The sequence below is a fragment of the Harpegnathos saltator genome, unplaced genomic scaffold (assembly GCF_003227715.2).
Source record: "Harpegnathos saltator strain DR-91 unplaced genomic scaffold, Hsal_v8.6 scaffold432, whole genome shotgun sequence".
NCBI classification, from domain to species: domain Eukaryota; kingdom Metazoa; phylum Arthropoda; class Insecta; order Hymenoptera; family Formicidae; genus Harpegnathos; species Harpegnathos saltator.
The window spans coordinates 1-22,371 of record NW_020230242.1 but is presented as its reverse complement, the minus strand read 5'-3'; the positions used below and the strand labels follow the sequence as shown (position 1 = coordinate 22,371).

Below are 22,371 nucleotides of genomic sequence, written 5' to 3'. Positions count from 1 at the left end.
ATAATCTCCATTTAGAGTAATGCACTTAGTGTAACGGTCCGCTAACATTTCGATGCCGGTCTTATAGTGCTCGGTGTCAAGTCCCAAATAGGCATTTGTTTCCAACTTGACCTCCTCATTCGAGTAAAATCTTTTACCAGCGAGCCACTGCTTCAGTCGGGGAAAAAGGAAATAGTCGCTGGGGGCCAGGTCTGGAGAATACGGGGGATGCGGGACCAATTCATAGCGCAATTTCTTTAATTTATCGGTCGTATCGCGAGTCGAGTGAGCTGGAGCATCGTCTTGGTGAAACAAAATTTTTTTCTTTGCCAAATGTGGCCGTTTGACCTTGACCTCGTCGTCCAATCGATCCAGTAATGTACAGTAATATTCTTTATTGATAGTTTTCATGTTCCATGTTCAAGATAATCAATGAATATTATGTTATGCGCATCCCAAAAAATACTGACCAAAACCTTGCCGGCTAATTGTTGTGTCTTCGGGCGCTTCGGACGGCTTTCACCAGGCAATAACTACTCCGCTGACTGCCGATTGGACTCCGGTGTGTAGTGATGGATCCATGTTTCATCCATTGTGACAAATCGACGCAAAAACTCCTTCTTATTGCGGTTAAACAGGGCCAGATTTTGCTTTGAAAGTCGAACACGTTCCGCTTTTTGCTCAATTGTCAAAAAACGCGGCACCCAACGCGCGCAAAGCTTTTTCATGTGTAAATATTCATGAATGATATGACCAACGCGTTCCTTTGAGATGCCTATGATGTTAGCTAGCTCACTCAATTTCATTTTGCGGTCATTCAACACGATTTCACTGATTTTCTAGATGTTTTCTGGAGTAACTGCCTCATTTGGCCTTCCTGAACGTGGTGCATCATTTGTGCTCGTACGGTTACGACGAAACTCAGTAAACCAATATTTGATGGTTGAATTCGGTGGGGCAGATGTGCCATAACATTTATCAAGCCATGCCTTTGCTTCAACAGTGTTTTTTCCCATCAGGAAGCAATGTTTAATCAAAACACGAAATTCACTTTTTTCCATAGTAAAGATAAATTCAGAGGTAACGTCACTTCGAAAGCTATAACTTGTACACGAGTCAACGAAATATCATGAAATTTTTACAGCATCTAAGTTAAGGTTGGTACTCTATAGGAAATATAAGGATTTTTAGTTTGTGGCGCCATCTATATGTCAGGCCAAAGACTTTTCAGCCCATGTAGTACTTAGCCTACAAAAGAAAAACGAAAATTTTGGAAAAGTGGCGATTTATTTCTCAACATAGTCTCCTTTTAGCTCGATACACTTGACCCAGCGATGCTCCAACTTCTTTAACCCGTCTGAAAAATACGTTTTCTCGAGGTCTGCAAAGTAGGCCTCCGTGGCAGCGATGACCTCCTCATTCGACTCAAATTTCTGCCCGGCGAGTGACTTTTTCAAGTTTGGAAACAAAAAGAAGTCGCACGGGGCCAAATCTGGAGAATACGGTGGATGGGGCAGCAGTTCGTAGCCCAATTCGACCAATTTGACCGTGGCGAGGGCGGAGGCTTGAGCCGATTGTCATGGTGGAAGAGCACTTTTTTCTTCGCCAAATGGGGCCGTTTTTTCTGCAATTCGGCGAAATAATTCGAATCGGCCCAATAATTCGACATAGTACAGCCCTGTGACCGTTTTACCCTTCTCCAGGTAGTCGATGTAGATCACACCTTGTGAATCCCAGAAAACGGTGGCCATCACCTTTCCGGCCGATAGGACAGTCTTCGCCTTCTTTGAAGCACGTTCGCCGGGTGAAGTCCACTGTTTCGACTGTTCCTTGGTCTCTGGTGTGTACCAGTGGATCCATGTTTCGTCGACGGTCACGAAACGACGCAGAAACTCCTTCGGATTGCGCTTAAACAGCGTCAAACACTGCTCTGAAGTGATCTCACGGTTGCGCTTGTTGTCCGGAGTGAGCAAACGCGGCACCCATCACGCCGACAGCTTTCTCATGCCCAAAATTTCATGCAGGATATGACCCACGCGGTCTTTTGAGATGCCTACTGTCTCAACTATCTCGCGCACCTTCAATCGGCAGTCTGCCAATACGAGATCGTGGATTTTTGTCATGTTATCCTCCGTGGTAGCCGTTTTCGGGGCACCTGGGCGGTTCATCAAAAACCGACGTGCGACCACGTTGAAACTCGTTAAACCAATTTTTGACGGTCGCCATCGAAGGAGAAGAGTCATCGTACACAGCATCCAAGCGCTCTTTGATTTCGCTGCACGATTTCCCCTCCAAAAACAAGAATCGAATCACCGACCGATATTGCTCTTTTTCCATTTTTCTAAAATCCGCGGACACGCCCGCTTTCACACGCGGTCAAAACAAAACTACGAGTCCGACTCGGCTGAAATTTCAACAGTAGCCGTCTACGAGAATGTACTACACGATAGTAAATTTCTCTTGCGATAGTGGCGCCATCGGGCGGTGAGGCTAAGTACTTATCGGACCGCCCTCGTATATATTTATTTATTCCCCTCCTGTTCCCTTCCCATCTACCCTTTTGCTCTCTCCTTCTGATTTCGCTCCTCCCCTTCTTGTTATTTTATTTTCTCCTCTTTTCTTTGCCTCATCCTCTTATCGTTCTCTCATCATTTTATTCTCTTCTTCGCTCACTCTCTCTCTCTCCCATTTCATACTCTTGCACCCCTTCATTATCTCCCTCTCATTTTCTTTCTCTCTCTCCCTCTCTCTCTCTCTCTCTCTCTCTCTTCTTTTTTCTTATATTTTCTTCTTCTATCTCACTCTAATTTCATTTACTTCTCCCTCTCTCTTACTCACCCCTCTTTATTCACTCTTTTTTTCTTTTATTCACACCTCTTCTTTTTCTCTCATTCTCTCTTGTGTCTTCATTCATTTGTCTACCCCCATCTTTCCCTTTTCATCATCTCAACCTTTTTTTCTCTACTTCCCTAACTTCCCTAACTCTTCTTTACAACCCACTGTCACTATTATTGATCTGAGTCACTCCGACTTTCACCCTTATTTGCAGTCGCTCTTTCTCCTCCTCCTCCCCCTCTCGCTCTCTCTCTCTCTCTCTCTCTCTCTCTCTCTCTCTGCTCATCCTCTTCCGCTACTCCAATCCCTTTCCTTGTCCTTTCTGTTTTTACTTTCTCTTCTCCTCATTTTCCTTCTTTCTTTTTTGCCTTCTCTTCTTCCTATACTTTTTCTATTCCCTTTGCATCTCTCTAGCTCATTCTATCACTATCTTTCTTCTTGCATCCTTTTTCCGTGCTTACTTGTTTATGACACACGATTTATTATCAGTTACAATGCACCGCGTTGCCAATAAAAACTGCACAATCGCAGCTTGACGAGCGAATGTTAGTATAGTATACGTGTGTTCGTTAGTGTAGATTAAAATTCGAGGCTGACCGTGTTAGTCTGCATCGCACCATTGACGAGTCGTGCATAGAGAAACTTCAATTTGGGAAATGTTACATTCGTGCATCAAACGTAAATTTTTTTCCTTTGAAATCGCAGGGATGCTTTCAAACGTGTTATGTTCACGAATCATTCAAAGGTTATACACTCGAATTTTATAAATTATTACCGCAGGCTAGTTTTATCAATTTTTGTATATCTGCGATTTCTCTGTGAGGAAAAAAAGCAACGACCCACTGGAAATTTATCAAATTACGCGCAGAAATTTCGAAATATTTCTGGAAGCCATGAAATCAGAGAGTTGGCGGTCGAATGGAGAGTAATGCCTAAGCATGTTTATTTCTCGCTCAAGTTGTTCACGTGTTAAGCAAAAATTGTTGCGATTTACGCGAGTGGCGCGCTCAAATTCATAAAAAAAAATTCTATTTGTAAAGTGATTTTTCTCATAGTCTTATATTTCGCTCAAGCGAAGCATTTTACAAAAAAAGGATTCCTCTTTCGATAAAGCGATTAAAGTGAACCATTCATCTAAAATTTATTAGATATTATTCTGTTTTCCTCTTATTTCAAGAGGATTCCTTCTTATATCAATTAATTTTCTTCTTATATGAAGAGAATTATGTTGATTTCAATGTTGGCTTCTTTTGTTCAGTCATACTCTACCTCCAGACATGAACGAAAAAATAATCATAACTCATAGGTCAGAATATTTGAAACGCTTTTTAAAAAAGGTATGTATGTTGCTGTAACATACAATGAAGATAATTTACCTATATTTGATCAAATACGGTTTATAATCTATTGCAAGAAGTTGAATAATATATTCTCTCTTTTCACTATGTTTCATATAATTGGTTCTGATGAACATCTTTATAGCTATGAAGTCCGTAACAAAACTGATTGGAAATTTGTTTGTCATGATGATCTTATTTCATTCGTGTCTACTTATTGTAAAACTGGAGCCAGAATACATATATACTGTATATGTATATATATAGCTAATTTAATTTAAGACATTACACGTGAGGTTGTGATTGGTGTGTACGACATACACTGTGTTACATCGATTCGTTCCGCGAGAGGGGAAATGGAGGTCCCCCTCTCTGGCACGCTATTGTGCGCCAGCTCTCGGCGGCCGGCCACCCGAGCACTCAACTTATCGACGACTTTACCGACACTGCAATGGTAACACGAGCAGCGAAAGAATAGTTGTTGCGTCGATAAAGACATGTATGTGAGAAAGCGGGAGAATATAAAGTCTGCCACTTTTATTTGGAGAACTTTTGTCACAATGTAAATCGTGTTATTATTTACATAATAATATTAAATAGATAAACATAGAAAAAAATTTTATACCGTCACACATAGGAGATATTGGATCTAAGTGAGAGATTGGTGCGGTGCATATATGTGACGTTGATTGCAAGCAAATTGAATTTTTTTATTAATCAAATAATTATGCGCACACACGGAAGTGTTCCTTTGTTAATATTTGGGTGGTTCTGAAAAGAGCCGTTTGATGCTTGGTTCTGAAAAGAACCGTTTCAATTCCGTCGACACACGTCTCCAACAAGTTGTTGCACGCCAAGGGCATTGGACGGATTATTAAAACGGTTCTTTTCAGAACCAAACATCAAACGGTTCTTTTCAGAACCAAACATCAAACGGTTCTTTTCAGAGCCACACAAATATTAACAAAGGAATACTTTCGTATGTGCGCATAATTATTTGATTAATAAAAAATTCAATTTACTTGCAATCAACGTAATATATATGTACCGCACCAATCTCTCACTTAGATCCAATATCGCGTATGTGTGACGGTATAAAATTTTTTTCTATGTTTATTTATTTAATATTATTACGTAAATAATAACACGATTTACATTGTGACAAAAGTTCTCCAAATAAAAGTGGCAGACTTTATATTCTCCCGATTTCTCACATACATGTCTTTATCGACGCAACAATTATTCTTTCGCTGCTCGTGTTACCATTGCAGTGTCAGTAAAGTCGTCGATAAGTTGGGCACTCGGGCGGCCGGCCGCCGAGAGCTGGCGCACAATAGCGTGCCAGAGAGGGGGACCTCCATTTCCCCTCTCGCGGAACGAATCGATGCAACACAGTGTACGTGTGGAATATAACAACGTCTTCCGACTGATTGTGAATGTAACCTAATGAGCGTGCGATCGAGGGAACGAAGATACAAGAGAGTTTCAAACACTAATCTTTTTATTAGCTATACAGATTGAAAAATCCTTTTGCACAATGAAAGTACTTATAATAACGAAGGCCGGAAGACAAAGTTTTATGTAAAATTCAATGAAAAATTTTACAATTACAGTTTCCTTGTCATAACATTACTCCACACATGAAACAGACAAGGATAGTATGATTGTGTCTGCCTGCAGCTCCATCGATCATGATTATGTGGAACTAATCTACTGTTCTGTTTTATCCAAAAATGTAGCAAATACAATTCCGTATGCATTACATTTTTCTCAAACACTATTTTTTTTACACTGACTTCTAAGTTCATTTCTGTTACTTCAGTTTTATTTATTTTCATATTATGGCTAGTACGGAAGCAAAAGCTTTTGCATGGATAAACTGCAGAACTTTTATAATTAATAAGTAAAGTTACGAGCTGACACAAAACATGATAACGAAACTGTAATTTTGTAATTTTTCATTGAATTTTACATAAAATTTTGTGTTCCGTACTTCGTTATAAGTATTTTCGCTGTACAAAAGGATTTTTCAATCTGTATAGCTAATAAAAATAATAGTGTTTGAGAAAATTGAATCAATGTGTCGGTAAAACAGACAACTCCAGGATCCCCTTAAATTTTCTTAAACAAAGGCGCATTGGCACGAACGGCTCTAGGGTTTTCATCACCTACATATAAGCTATCGAACGCACTATGACTCGTTCGAAAAACGATTTTCTAATTGGCGTCATCCCCTTGTTAGATTTATTTTATGCTGACTTATGTACAAGACCTCGGCCCCGAAGGCGTTGTCGCGGGTTGCGTTTATTAGACGCATCGGTACGGTACGGTGCGGTGCGGTGTGCGGTACACGCGCATATACGGACGGGTAGGCCGCGCGGGAGGCGGGGCCTATTGCGCGACGCGTGTAGACGGTGACGGCGGTAACGGCGCGGTGATCGGTCTCGCCTCGCACGCTGGGTGTCTCGGACAATTATCGCCCAATACTCGGCTCGCAATCGCTCGCGTAAAGATGGTCGCCGGATCGGAGATTTTGACTCTCGGTCAAACGCATGCACGCGAGTCGCGGAAGACGCGCAAGGATTTCGTCCGTCGGGGCCGAGAACTCTCGACAGAGAAGGCGCACGCACCTTCCCTTTTTCCTACGTTCGCGGAGGAAAGCGACTAAGTGCTGCAGACACTCAGCGGAGACGGCGGACGCACCGTCCCGGGTCCTTGATCGCTAGACGGATCGCCCAGAGGCTGAGTACGCTCAGCGGAGTTCGCCGACGGACGAACCCCTGACTCAGGGCGGCGGGTAAGGGCTAGAGACTGCTGAGTACGCTCGACGGAGCATGCGCACGCACGAGCCCAGGAAGACAGGAGACGGCCAAGTATCGAGCACGCTCGATCGAGACTGCGGACGCACAATCCCGTTTGCTTAGTCGCCGGTCGCATAATCGGAAAGCGGAAGGCAGAGCGAAACGGTCCGGATATTCTCACTATCGGCATAAAGCGTCTAAATCGAATGACGGTACGGATCAGTCTGGTCTCGAGAAGCTCGATCGCCGCCGTTTTATAGTCGTATTCTCTACGACTGATATGGCGGCGATCGAGCGGTGCGCCAATCAACGCGAGGCACGGCGACAGCGCGTGATAACGGCCGCGCGCGCTAGCGGCGGCGCATGATCGCAGTGGCGCGCGATAGCGGCGGCGTGAGATAACAGCGGCGCGCGATACTTTCGATCGTTTGGGGTGGCGTATAGCGCCGTTCTTCGGCCCGACAGATGGTCGGTCGGGCCGGTAGTAACGAAGTGCATTTGCGCCTCGTTACAGATTTTTCTACGGAACTTTTTTATTACAAATTGATGTACAACGTTTTCAAGTATAGTTTTTGTAAGGATGTTTTTATTACAGTTATTAATACGGTTTTTTCTACAACAGATTTTGTACAAAGTTTTTTTACAAAAGTTATTTTTTTATTATAGTTATTAATACGTTTCTTTTACAATAGATTTTTGTACAAAGTACTTTTACAAATTTTTTGCACAGACAGACACGCGCGTACTTTGGCGCTTTTTTTTTACCTTTTTTAACGTAATATGCATCACTGCCAGCAATAGTTTCTGGACCGACTGGATCGCACTGTGCCCTGAGCAGCTGCAACGCTTCTCCAATCAGCTATGTCGGCGTGCTCCCAGTTCTCAGACTTCTGCCATTAATAGCTCGATAATTATTACCAATCTTGCAAAACGGTCTTTTATGTTTGGGACTTTTATGTTTATCTTAACCCAATCTAACTCCACACTTCAGCTTGGCAGCTAATTACCGGACACCCTGTATGCAGGGTGACACTTTTGGAAATTTCAAAATCATCAAATTAACAAAAGTCAGGGCGCTATTGTAACAATATATTCTTGAGATCAAGTAGAGTAAAAAAGTCTAGTACCACTTTTTCTTCCGACAAATAGCGAGATATCGTGAGTTAAATATTGAAAAAGTTATCAAATTTTCCTTAAATATCTCAAGAAATATTAGGCAAATAAAAAAATGTTTCAGACAAAAGTTGTTTAAATTAATTGGTAGAAAAGACGGTGTAATAAAAAATTGGGATTTCCATTTGAGAAAAGTAATGATCAGTGAATATCTCGAAAGTGGTGTCATTTGTAAACAAAAGTATAGTTGTTTTATGTCCTCCTTGAAATCATACAACTTTTGTCCGAAACATTTTTGCTGAAAATGCTTCGTTGAAGAATCATCGAGGTGCATTTTTTAAAATGGGACACCCTGTATATTGTAAAATATATAGTAAATAAATATATAGTAAAATATATTGTAAAATATATAGTAAATAAATATATAGTAAAATATATAGTAAATAACAGCAAATGATAAATTGCGTTAATTGTTTATGAATTTTTTAATGCTTTCGTATCGATATTTTCATGAGTTTCGGGATGTTATTCCTGCGTTTGCACGTATGATCGGTATTGCATTCGTGATGTTTTCGAGCCGAGCTTTGGATGCAAAAAGATGTACGTTAAAAGAATCTTCTTATAGAAAAATGTAAATATGCTTTTATTCCATAAGAATAAGTATTATGTTGTATTTGCCCAATTTCTTTGATATACAGGGTGCACGATTTATCTGAAGACATTGAAATATCTCGAGAACTATGCATTGGATAAAAAAAAGTGGTTAATGAAAGTTGTTAGTCTCGAAGGGGGACATCCAATGATACCAAACTCGACCTCCCACCCCACTCCCTGGGGGTGGGGGTTGGGGGCAATTTTGAAATCTTAAATAGAAACCCCCATTTTTTATTGCAGATACGGATTCTACGCCACAAAATACGTAAATTTTGTCCGAAACTTTTTTTTTATTCGTGATAGATGGCGCTGTAATCGCAAAAAATTATATTTTCCGCAATTCTCCAGAAATGATCATTGGATTGAGAAATAAAAAATACCTGTTCAATATTTTTAAAGAACATAGAGATGTTCAACATTTTTAAAGAATATACATAAAGAACATTTTTAAAGAACATTTTAAAGAACGCCGGATTTCTTTCTGTGGGGTTACCCAAAAGATAAGGTTTATCAACAAGTGCCAACAACTCGTGAAAACATGGTAGAACGCATAAGAAACGCTTGCGCTGAAACTCCCGCAGATATGCTTCTATCCTGTGTACAGTCATTTGAAAAAAGGATCAATAAGTGTATTGAAGTTGAAGGTAAAAATTTCGAACACTTACTCTAATTAATTGAACAGTGAGAGGCAAGGGGATTCACATTAAAAAAGCACCCGAAGGGAACATAAAACTACTACGTCCTCGTCGTTGTTCCTGTGTAACGCTAAAAGTAGTTTCTCGGAAAAATTCAACGCTATCTATCACGAATGAAAAAAATTGTTTCAATAAAAATTTCACGTACAATCTAATTCTGCAATGAAAAATGTGGGTTCCCATCTGAGATTTGAACGTTATCACCCACTCTACCCCGAGAGGATGGGGGAGAATAACTTTTATTATGTTCTTTAAAAATATTGAATAGGTATTTTTTATTTCTCAATCCAATGATCATTTCTGGAGAATTGCGGAAAATATAATTTTTTGCGATTACAGCGCCATCTATCACGAATAAAAAAAAAAGTTTCGGACAAAATTTACGTATTTTGTGGCGTAGAATCCGTATCTGCAATAAAAAATTGGGATTTCCATTTAAGATTTCAAAGTTGCCCCCAACCCCCACCCCCAGGGGGTGGGGTGGTCGAGTTTGGTATCATTGGATGTCCCCCTTCGAGACTAACAACTTTCATTAACCACTTTTTTTTATCCAATGCATAGTTCTCGAGATATTTCAATATCTTCAGATAAATCGTGCACCCTGTATATACGCAATGTTAATTAATTAAACTGATTAAACATTAATACGTGTTGTATCTTTAATTTCATATTACCACTTGAAGTAGACATGAGAATGCGCGATACTACCTTCACATTGTTCGCTCAATTATAATTGCCGTCGTTAATCCACATCGCATGGTAAAAATTTGGCATACGAGCCAAAACTCATACTGTATATATACATATATATATAAAAAGTGGAAATTATTCAATCAAATAATCGCAGATAGATATTATGTATTTCTTGTAAAACTAAATATATATTGTTTGTATAAAAATTATTTATAACAAATGAAACTAAGTACTCTATAAAATTTACAATTGTCAAATACGTTTTAAATATTATACTTTTAATGATAAAATATAACTGCTAGTGACATAAAATGATATATTTGGTATATAATTTTTATTATTTTAATTTAATTTTTAAAAACTGTTTCTAGATATATATAATTTGTGATGTTTACTTTCAAGAATTGGTTTGATGAATCGCAGATCGTTATTACATAAATTTTAGTTCCCTCAACATGTATATAATATATTGCACAAATGGAGTTTTAACTACATCTAATAAAAATTACTATTCAGAAAAAATATATTAATAAAAAGATAGCACAGTACGTTCTAAAATTATCTTATGGACTTAAGATATCGTGGGACACTGTTAGAAAATATCTTAGACATGTGACTCTAAAGTATCTTGTACTACCTAGCTGTTAAGACTCCTGGAAACTTGTCGCGGACATACTGATGTGATCATATTGGATACATTACTGCTTCGAATATTGTGCTTCTTTTTTGATAGTCAATTAATGATCATAAAACAATTGTAATATAAGGACTAGTTAAACGCATTATATAATTATTATATGATAACCTCATGTCAGTTATTTTATAATTGTTGATTGACTATCAGATAAGAAACACAGTATTCGAAGCACTTTAAAAATATGCTTTAGCAATCTGAAATATTTTTTCATACAAATACCTTTTTATTTGGAAATAGCACGAAATAGTATTGTACATGCATTTTTCACTTCTGATGCCATCAATCAAAAGATTTCCACGGTGAAAGATCAGGAGTCTTAATGTATTAAAAAAGAATAAATTATAAACGAGAATTTTAGAAGAATAAAATAAATATTATAAACTTAGCACTAATTACGTGATGAAAAGTCTTATCTATATCTTTGTACTTTCGAGAAGATAATATAGGAATTATATTACTTTTTTGTGTATATAATTCATAAAATATAAATAATAAATAATTTATAAGTTATACATTGCAATATAAAGAAAATTATCTGCAGAATCTATACTTATAGTTTATAAATTTATAAAAAAAATGTTGACCACATTATAGGATTTAATTACTATACCATTTTGTTTAACTTTTTACATTAAAATTGTCTTAATATATTAATATGTCTTCCAAATATCCTTTTGTAAGCCAAATATATATTATTACACTGCTCAAAAGAATTATAGCATAGATAATTTATTGCCGAAAATTGGCCAACTTTGACTGGCGATTACTTCGCGAAAAATTATTGTAGATTAATGACTTTTTTTTCAAAATGAAGCTTGAAGTCTCTATTTCAAAAATATATCTCCATTTTTGGCATGCGATGCACCCCTACTCCTGTAACCCCTGACATCTGAGGTCATGTTTGGTATACTGAAAGTTGTAAAGTTTGACGAAATGCACGCCTATTCCTGTAACCCCAGACATCTAAGGGCATGTTTGGTATACTGAAAGTTGCAAAGTTTGACGGAATGCACGGACGTGGACAATTTTTTTTCGGGGACGCCATTTGCATCGTCATAAAGTTCAAATCTTCCCTTTTAATTTGAAAAAAAATGGAGTCGCTACAATTTTTTTTTTCAAATTGAAAGGGAAGATTTGAACTTTATGACGACGCAAACGGCGTCCTCGAAAAAAAGTTGTCCACGTCCGTGCATTCCGTCAAACTTTGCAACTTTCAGTATACCAAACATGCCCTCAGATGTCAGGGGTTACAGGGATAGAGGTAGGGGTGCATCGCATGCCAAAAATGGAGATACATTTTTAAAGTAGAGACTTCAAGCTTCATTTTGAAAAAAAAGTCATTAATCTACAATAATTTTTCGCAAAGTAATCGCCAGTCAAAGTTGGCCAATTTTCAGTAATAAATTATCTATGTCATAATTCTTTTGAGCAGTGTACATATTATTAATCACAAATCTAATTTAATTTCATTACTTCATAATAATACAATTCTTAAATAATATTCTGTAAAATTATGTATAAAAGAACAATGGGTAAAAAACATCAATTTTGGCCTCTCATGGGAAATGGACAAAACATATAATTTCCAGAGGATGCTGAACACGATGCCGTCGTTAGTTTTGGTTTAAACGGGAACATGTTCTAGTCCGAGGATCTGTTATCCAATAATCGAATGGCCCGGGAAGCCATTGTACAAACTTTGAAGCTATTGTAAACTCGTGTATTAGCTAAATTAGCTGAAGACAGTTTAGATTTTCGATTTAATAGAATTATTTTCGATTTAATAGTTGAAAGTGTTCTTTTTATGCAAAATTTGCTGTAATATACACGGCATCACAGACCACTCGCGCCACCCGAGTTTTTTGTAAACACGACATTTTGGGGAAAAATGTTTCAGACAAAAGTTGTATGGTTTCAAAGAGGACATATAATAACTATATTATTTTGTTTATAGATGGCGCTATTTTCAAGATATTCACTGATAATTACTTTTCCTAAACGGAAACTCCAATTTTTTATTATATCATTTTTTACTACCAATTAATTTTAACAACTTTTGTCTGAAACCTTTTCCTATTTGCCTAATAGTTATTGAGATATTTAAGGAAAACTCGGTAACTTTTTCAATATTTAACTTACGATATCTCGCTAACTGTTGTCGCAAGAAAAAATGGTACTAGACATTTTTATTCTATTTAGTCTCCAGAATATATTGTTATAAGAGCGCCCTGACTTTGTTAATTTGATGATTTTGAAATTTCCAAAGGTCGATAAGTTAACAAAAAGTAAGATTTTGTCTGAAACATTTTTCCCTAAAATGTGTTTACAAAAAACTCGGGTGGCACGAGTGATCTGTGATGCTGTATATGTTATAGCAAATTTTGCATAAAAAGAGAACACTTTTAACTATTAAATCGAAAATAATTCTATTAAATCGAAAATCTAAACTGTCTTCAGTTAATTTAACTAATACACGAGTTTGCAATAGCTTCAAAGTTTACGCAAAGGCTTACCGGGCCATTCAATTATTGGATAATAGATCCTCGAATTAGAACATTTCCTCGGGTTTTAAATAAAAACTAACGACGGTATTGTATTCAATGAGTTAAAATCTTCTAGAAATGTTTTGTCCGTTCCCCACGATGGGTCAAAATTTGCCTTTTTCACTTATTGTTCTTTGTGTAATTTAAATTGCAATATATATTTTCGTTCTTTCCAAACACAAATTTAAATATATGCATACGTTTTACGAAACTGTTAATTAAATGCTATTGTAAGGAGTTAACGTATCTTCATACTATAAAACGCCCCCATTTTTACATTCTTCTTAATTAGTTGTTAGTTATATATCCAAAATTGTACGTTGTCTCTTAAAATTATATATATGTGTATATATTTCTCTTGAATATTTCAATTCTGGAAGCATGATAAGTTATACATGGCTTGACATAAAAATAAAAAATATAATTAAAATTATAAATGTTAATGTATTTTTACATTATTTACTTAATTATAACTTATTCTAAATTATTAAACTTCTTATAAATTATACACGTTTATGTGGAAACATCTATTTGAAATCACAAATGTCTAAAGATATCTATTTACATTTGCATTTATAAGCATTACTAAATATCGCAAATTCTGGTGCGTATGCACATGTGCATGCGCATTTGTCACTCAATTTTTTTATAAATTGTAAATTTATATTCGATGAATTTTTGTCATAATATTTCTGACTTTTTGCAATACTTCTGTCATTTGTTCATACTTACCCGTTGAATCGGGCAAATTTTCAAAATTTAAAACATTACAAATGTTTCTGGAGAATTTTTCTGATGATGGTAATTTGTTGTACGGAGAGATACTTTGTAATATTGGTGTACCTAAATCTACCAACTTAACCGAATTTTTACTTGTATTTAAAGAGTTTTGCAAAGTAGAACATTTAATTTCAGTGTTATTTTCCGGTGTAATCATAATATCGAAATTGCTTTTAAGTGAAACATCTGGATTAGATTGCGAACTGGTTTCTTCAAGTTCTACAAGTAACTGTTTTTTCATGTTTTCTAATTCGGGTAAAGATGGTGAATTTGCTCTGCATAAGGTAGTGTCATCCTAAAGAATATAATAATCACAAATTTAAATCATAAATTCAGAAGAAATATCATAGTAATATTTTTCATAACATACCGTATAGGAAAGTAATTCTTGAGATCGCGAATCCAAATCTTCCATTACTACATCTATTCCTGGTGATGGTGGTGGCGGTGGTGACGGTGGTGGCGGCGGTGGTGGCAACAATGATGTTAATTGGTTTGGTAATGGTGGTACGAAATGTCCATTAACAACCACATTTTCGATAGAAGCTTCTATTTAAATAAAATAAAAAAGTTCTTTGTATCTTAATAACATAAGAAAAAATAATATAACTTAATAACATAAGAATAAAAATATGTGTTAATAACATAACATAGTTGATAGCAAAAGAATTATCATTACTTTTCTATCTTCTTTTTCCATGATTGTTTCTAGTAAAGCAACTTCATACTAGGAGTAATAAATCTCATATATGTTATTTTAAATTATATTATATAAATTATATTAAACTATATTGTACCTTCAGCATCTTCTATGTCCATTTCACAAGATATTATTTTTTCCGAGACATTTGCTGATGTAGATAGTTTTAATTTCTTACGCTTATAACCATCATTTGTTTCTTTACCTTGCAGACATAATAACATCGCTTCTTTACTATGCATGGGATGCATTTGTGGTGCATAAAATTTATAACATTCCTGATTAATAGATTAAAATTAATAAAATGATCACGGTTCATAGATACATAATCTATTGTAGATGAAAAAAATCAATACCAATGCAAAACCAATGCAAAATATAAATTGCAAAACTCACTGGTATGGATCAAGGATGGCAAAAAACTGACTTGCTATATGTGAGATATGGGGTTTTTAAGTTATAGTATTCTACATATGGTAAATCTATAAATAATTTGTGTATTACTTTCTTCAAATTTTTTTGTACGATATTTTGTTCAAATTCTTATAGGAATCAAGATTTGTTCAACTTTATTTCTCATTTATAAATTCAGTTTTGCAATATATATCTCGCGTTTGCCTTTATTGACTTTTCTGACTACAAATTAAAAATATGTTGCATCTTATGATGCAAAATTATTTTCATAATACAAATGTCAAATATATAAGAATCACTTACATCAATGGTGCCAGGAGGAGGCGGTACATTAAAGCCAGGAAAATCATATATTTTTTTTATATCATATTGATCCCTATTTGTATCCATAGTGATTTCTCGTGATTCGTCATGTGTTTCAATTTCTGCTATCCCATCAGAATTAAATAATGATAATCCAGAAGGTTGTAAACACACTTCTTCTAACCATCCAGGAGGATAGCCAAGTGATCTCATTCTAAGAAAATACATTTTGGACATACAGAAAAAATAAAATCTTCTTAATCCATTAGATTGAGAATTGAATTTCTCTTCTTCTTATTTTAATGTAATACTCAACATCAAGTAAATATTTTTATAATATAATGAAGTAGAAGAACATTTACATGTTACAAATAGAAAGTGATATGAATTAGGTGGGAGAACCCTACTATTGATAATAGAGATAAATATAAATACAAATTTAAGCAACAGAAAGATAGGAAGGAGTAACTTTACAAAATTCAATGGATTATGAATGGATACCTGTATATATGCTTAGGTAATTCATTATCTTTTAATCCTAGGGCTGCACGTAGCTTTTGACTTAATTGACCAGGAATTATATGACTAAATTTTTGTTCTTCATTTAAATGGTAACGGACTCCTGATCTCATATGTTTTACAGCAAAATCTTTACGATTTTTATTAATACTCGCTTGATTTCTAGGCAACTGACAATCTCGCAGATTGTGATTACCTTCACAATTAAAACAACTCATTTTCGGTGCTGGATCTTTCAACATTTCAGAATCTGGTTCCTCAAATGTACTTTTATATTTCTGAAATAAAATAATGTTGCTTATAAAAACAATAAATATAAAGAGAATAAAATTTATATTCTTTAAATAAGTAAAATCAAATATATTAATTTTATATACACACATACATACACACACAACAAGATGTCATGTATACATCCATTTATATAGAGGTAGAATTCATAAAATGAAATTTTTGAATCAACAAAAATGATTATTTTTAAAAATATTTGATGGTTAAGGTATTAATTAAAAAATAATAAATAAATATACATGATAGAGTAACACAGATCTTTAGGCAAAATCTTATTCAAAATGATTTATTTAAATTTATAGACAATCTTTTATCAATGGGACAGTATATAATATTGGACAGTAGAAGTGTTCCATCTAGCATTACATATTGCTCGCTGTTGTTAAAAAATTGTCAATGAATTCAGACAGTTTCAATGATTCAATGATTCAAAGTTTCAATGAATTCAAAGTTTCAATGAGACTTTGCTGCAAAAAGAATTTATCCTACCTAATATATACATTTACTAATTTTCTTTAATGTTTCAATAATTATTGTAGTTGCAAGATGGAGTACAAAAGTCTTTTTCATCTAATTTGTTCAGCAAATTTTATCTTAGGAAGAAATATACATATTATCAGACACTATATATGTATATATATTGACATAGTTACTTAGTAATAATACAAAAATAAAAAATATAAGATAAAATTAACAAACCTTTCCATAAGTAGGTATATCAAAATCATTTGTTAACTTTGGTTGGGTATCAAATAGTAAATCACATGTAACATTGCTGCTTTCTATACTATGATTATTGGATAATGATATAATATTATTCTTTTTATTAATAGACAAATTATCTTGAAATATTTTCTTATCCCAGATTTCTAATACCAAATTGGATGTATTCACATCTTCCTCACAGGGCAATTTTGACTGCACTAAAGTATATAAGAAATCTCTTATTTTTTGTCGATATAGCCTGTAAACAGAAATTCTATAATCTATAAACAATTTATCATAATAATAAAATACTTTATGATTTAATTCATATATCTGACATCTATTTTATATATATATATTTTATATATATATATATCATAAAAGATGTTATATAAGTCATTTTATCTTTAATAATTTTAAATTTCAATGTATAAGATCACAATTAAGTGCAATTATTTTATTTTGAATTTATCAATAGATTTAAAATTTATTTCTATTAATTTAGTTGAACACGTCTGAATCTTTATTTTTATATAACTCTTGTTCTTCCAGAGTAATTTTTAAATTAAACATTTTAACGTGTATGCTTTTTGTACTCAAAAATATGTAAAATATATGATCGTACCGTGAAATACTCTCATCACGGAACATAACCTTAAAAATAGGTTTTAAAGTGATATCATTAAGTTGTAACGATGATGGATCTTCATTGGTGTTAACATCGGTCTTAATCATATCATCAACTCCACTATCAGCATTAATATAATCAGAAGAGAAACATTTATTGGCATTTCTCGATTTATAACTCTGATTATCAAGACAAATGATCTCGTTGGCGTTGAAACTCGAGTCTAATTTAACTACCTCTTCTTCGAATTTTTCAATTGTAATTGTCGAATTCATGTGAATATCATCCATCATACTTGTTTCAAACACATAAATATTTCCGTAATTCACCATAAATATACAATACTTCAAATTTTCTAATAAAAACGTCTCGCATTCGCTCTCCTAACCATCATTAGATACTTTCGAAAGAATATAGTACCATAGAGACGCCCGAGAGCAACCATTGGGCCAAATTCTAAAGGACACTTTTTTCGACGCGCCCCCTGAGAAAGTATATATAAACTACGTCCCGATGATAACAACAAAGTGTCCATGGTTTTTGTTCACTCTACTTTTTTACAAAAATTGTAAGTTAGAAAAGCATAGTCGACCAATCGCTCTTTGTTTTTGTCTTACCACCGATGAGCAGACTGCACGGCAGGAGTAAATACGAGACAAGTATGCAGCGATTGTATCACTAACAAGAAAGATCCCAGGTAGAACATAGAAACAGAGGCTGCGTTCCGGTATTCACTGCCAGTACTAAAAATATATAGTATGCGTCACGTATATTATAGATCTTCAGTACTGACAGTGAATATCGGAACGCGCCCCCAGCCAGAGAGAAGCCTGAGAGCGGGCATGGCTGCATTTACAGCGTTATCGAAATATTGACTGATTCGAAGCGCCAACTGGGTCATTTTTCATGGAAATGAACTACTAAGCCAATGTCCACGATTTGTTGGTACTATTCCGTTCTATGTCCATAATTATTTGGTTCTGTTCTGTGCTATGTTCACGAGCGAGCTGGATTAGTTAGATAAAAACGGAGAATCGGTCTTTGTCTCACCACCAGCGAATAGACAATCGCGACGATAAACTGAAGCGAGCCAGCAGCGATCTTATCGTAAGACAGACGTCGGCGTTCTCCCTTTCATTCCCTGATTTTCTATTCACGTTGCTTTATATTCATAATTCAGGAAGAAAATAATTTCGAGAGTTCGGACGGTTTCTAGCCATGAAGTGATAGAGATAACGCACGGCCAAATTAATTTGTCATGACTTTTATATTACTTATAATTACATAAACGCTCATATATGCAAATTATAGATAATTATTGCGCGTATATTTTAATATTGTACAATGGTATATAATAACAACAACTTCATTTTTTGCAGTAATATTTTTAAGATCTTCGTTGAGGTCGTGAATTTATTTTTTTCTTCATCAATCAGTTTTTTGCAAAAAGCAAGATTTCTTAAATAAAATATAAAATGTTTCTCTTTTCTTCTCTCCGAAGAGTTAATTAAAAATGTGTACTCCACAGAGTCAACTAAAAAATGTATACTCAGGAGAGTCAATGTATTCCGTGAAAGTGTACTCCGAAAAGTCAATTTAATAGCGTATTCCGAAAAGTCAATTTGAAAGTGTACTCTGGAAAATCAAATTGATATTGTAACCCGAAAAGTCAGTTTATAATAGAATATTTATTTCGATGATTCAGCTAAAGCAAAAATATTTATTATTATATCGAGAGAATAATATTTAATTTATTATTTATACTTATCTTACTTACGCTTACCTTCTTTGAACGAAAAATTTAATTTGTTGACTGATTCAGATTCAGATTTGTTAAATATCTCTTATGCGCAACTCTTGAACAGGTAGGTAGTAAAATAATTTTCTTTCTTTACGAATTTTATAAACTTTTCACGAACACAAGAATTGAAAGATTCTCAGAGAACAAATAACTTTTCTTGAACATTTAAACCAAAGGAAAACCTTTTCCCATTAATAAAGAATGAATAATTAATATCTCATACAAGAGAAATCTTCATCCTTGAAATCACCGCGCGATTTTGCTTTTAGAAAAGTATAATATTGATGTAATAGTAACAAATGCTATCCAAAAACGGTGCAAATCTTAAACGTTTTTGAGAAATGCAGTTTGAAGTTTAGTCTTTTCTGTTAATGTCGTTATAGCAGAAGAATTACCAATTTGCTTCAGTAGCGCAGTGGATCAGGCTTTGTGATATGAGCGTAGAGGTTGTTCAAGTGTGTTATTTTTACTATCACAGGGAGAACTATGTAGAATGTATAATAATACGCAGACAAATTCTTTACATAATCATACTTATTTCTTTTAGCATGAATAAAAGTGATCAATGCTAACGTGATGAGTGTATATCGCAATTGTACGTGTACACATACACACATACGTACACACACGTATAACAATGATGTCAAAACCGGACAATTTGTGAAAATTTTTTTATTGATCGCAATTGTACGCAAAGACGAAAGAGAAGTACACGGGTCTCCGCGGGTATCTCGTCATATTAATTGTCTATGAGCTGATAAACAGTTGATCTCCGGTATTTACAAGTTACGCTTGTCCGCAACTTGTTCGGTTTTGACATCATTGGTATCAGTGATGCGAATTTGATGACGGGCTTGCACGAGGATTCCCCCCCCCCCCCCCGACATGCTCGCACACAGCCAGCTCGGTCTATCCGTGTGAGCCACGCGTCGGCATTCGTCGACGCGCCGAGCGAGCGAGAGAGAGAGAGAGAAACAGAATATCATTCTCTCCTTGTCGCTCTCGTTCTCGCTCAGCGAGCAAGCCTAATTCTTTCTTACCCATAATCTGAATCGCAGACGCTACTGTCTCTCTCTCCTTTCCTCCTTATGACAATACTGAAAAGTTTTGTCTACCCGGCGCACCGAAATTATTACAAATAATATTTTATTATTAATAATATTATTATTTGTAATATATATTATTTGTAATATTATTATTTGTAATTTTATTTGTAATTGTATAATAATGTTACAAATAATACAAATTTTTACAAATTTTATTTGTAAAAATTTATATCATTCGTAATATTATTTGTAATAGTATTAATAATATTCGGCACCAAGAAAATTAAATATATTTTATTAATTATTTTGCGGAGTCGGCAGGTTCACAGGTTTGATTATTGAATTGGTTTAATAATATTTTAAGAATAATTTAAGTTATACAAGGATGTAGTATGAAATATAAAAGAATATTGTAACAGAATCAAGAAGTACGAAATGAAACCTCTTTGCTTTTATTACAATATCCTGTAAGTTAATAAATATTTTTCATACAGTATTAAATAATCTCCAAAACAATTACATCCGTGAAATTTTCTATCTGCGCGAAAAAAAATTCATAAAATATATTTGTTTCGTCGCTCTAAATGAGAAAACTCTCAGAACAATGTCATAGTTGTTCAGTGCACTACTCAATAAAAATATAATAATACTATGTTTGTATGTGTGAAGAATATTTGTTAACTTACAGGATATTGTAATAAAAGCAAGGAGGTTTTATTTCGTACTTCTAAGGCCAAGACTTATTAACGGCTAAAGACATATTCGAATTGATCTTGCCTTAATTGGTCGGATCAGTGATCGGTCTTGCCTTAACTTCCAAGCCTCATAACTCGGAAAGTACTCATGAAATGTAACTTTGTTAGAGTGTTTTGGAAAGCTCTCGAGATAAGCTACAAGAATATGTAATAAAAAATTAGTTTCTATTTAAAAAACATTAATGACTTGGCCTGATTTTGACAAGGTCACTCAAGGTCAAGTCCACATTTCCGTCATGTGTCGTCCTTCAAGCCATGCAACTTTCGTTCGAAAAATTTTTTAATAAAATCATCGATAATGGACCATATCACTTTAGTTAGAAAAGTCTGGAAACGGTCAAATACCTCGAAAACGAAACATTTTTAAGAAAATGTTTCCAACTAAAGTTGTAGGGTTTTAAAAGTTCTATTGAATGATCATATCCGGTTGACCTGAGTAGAGGAGTCAAGGCGAGGTCAATGCCAACATGATTTTTTTAAGGAACATCCATTTTTATCACACAGTGTTAAAGATGACGAGACGTTTCCAAAACACTACTTGATGACCTATTTTTGTTGAGAATTGTCTGAGTTATGAGCTTTAGAATTTACGGTGCCGCAGCATTATATTCAGGATGTACCGCGTGGAGGTTGCATGGTCGGACTTTACACCCCCCTGTGTGTGTGTGTGGTGTGCGTGCGTGTGTGTGCGTGCGTGTGCGTGTGCGTGTGTACTGCGTGCGTGCGCACGTGTGTAGTGTGTGTGTGTGTGTGTGTGTTGGTGTGTGTGTGTGTGTGTGTGTGTGGTGTGTGTTTTGTGTGGGTGTGTGTGTGTGTGTGTGTCAGCACAGATAAGGACTATGCAGTAGTAGTGCGTCAATTTTTAACTGACACTTTCCCAAACCGATGGATAACAAGATGTGGAGAAATAGAGTGGCCCTCTAGATCAGAGATCTTTCTCCATTGGACTACTTCTTATGGAAATATGTTAAAAAAATGTGTACGGAACGAAACTTGCTAACTTGGCAGACCTTAGGGAACGCATACTGTACACCAAATACATCTATTTCACCAAAAATGAGACGAAACGTTTTAAATGAATT

General features: G+C 35.0%; 1 protein-coding gene across 1 annotated transcript; it reads right to left on the bottom strand.

The window, feature by feature from the left end:
* Window positions 1–13,834: 13,834 nt before the first annotated feature.
* Window positions 13,835–18,109, bottom strand: LOC105186183 (zinc finger CCHC domain-containing protein 8 homolog). The gene is made up of 7 exons (XM_011146228.3): window positions 17,685–18,109; window positions 17,054–17,318; window positions 16,046–16,341; window positions 15,545–15,758; window positions 14,925–15,105; window positions 14,498–14,676; window positions 13,835–14,422 (listed from the first exon to the last, which is right to left on the bottom strand). The coding sequence occupies exons 1-7, from the start codon at window positions 18,017–18,019 to the stop codon at window positions 14,009–14,011; spliced, it is 1,884 nt and encodes a 627-aa protein (XP_011144530.1). The 5' UTR covers window positions 18,020–18,109; the 3' UTR covers window positions 13,835–14,008.
* Window positions 18,110–22,371: the final 4,262 nt, after the last annotated feature.

Excerpts from the sequence above, each read along its gene's own strand:
- LOC105186183 (XM_011146228.3), bottom strand. The coding sequence starts at position 18,019 with ATGGTGAATTACGGAAATATTTATGTGTTTGAAACAAGTATGATGGAT. Across the intron at positions 17,319-17,684 it reads CGTGATGAGAGTATTTCACG|GCTATATCGACAAAAAATAA; the intron begins GTACGATCATAT and ends TTCTGTTTACAG. Across the intron at positions 15,759-16,045 it reads TTACCTAAGCATATATACAG|AATGAGATCACTTGGCTATC; the intron begins GTATCCATTCAT and ends GTATTTTCTTAG.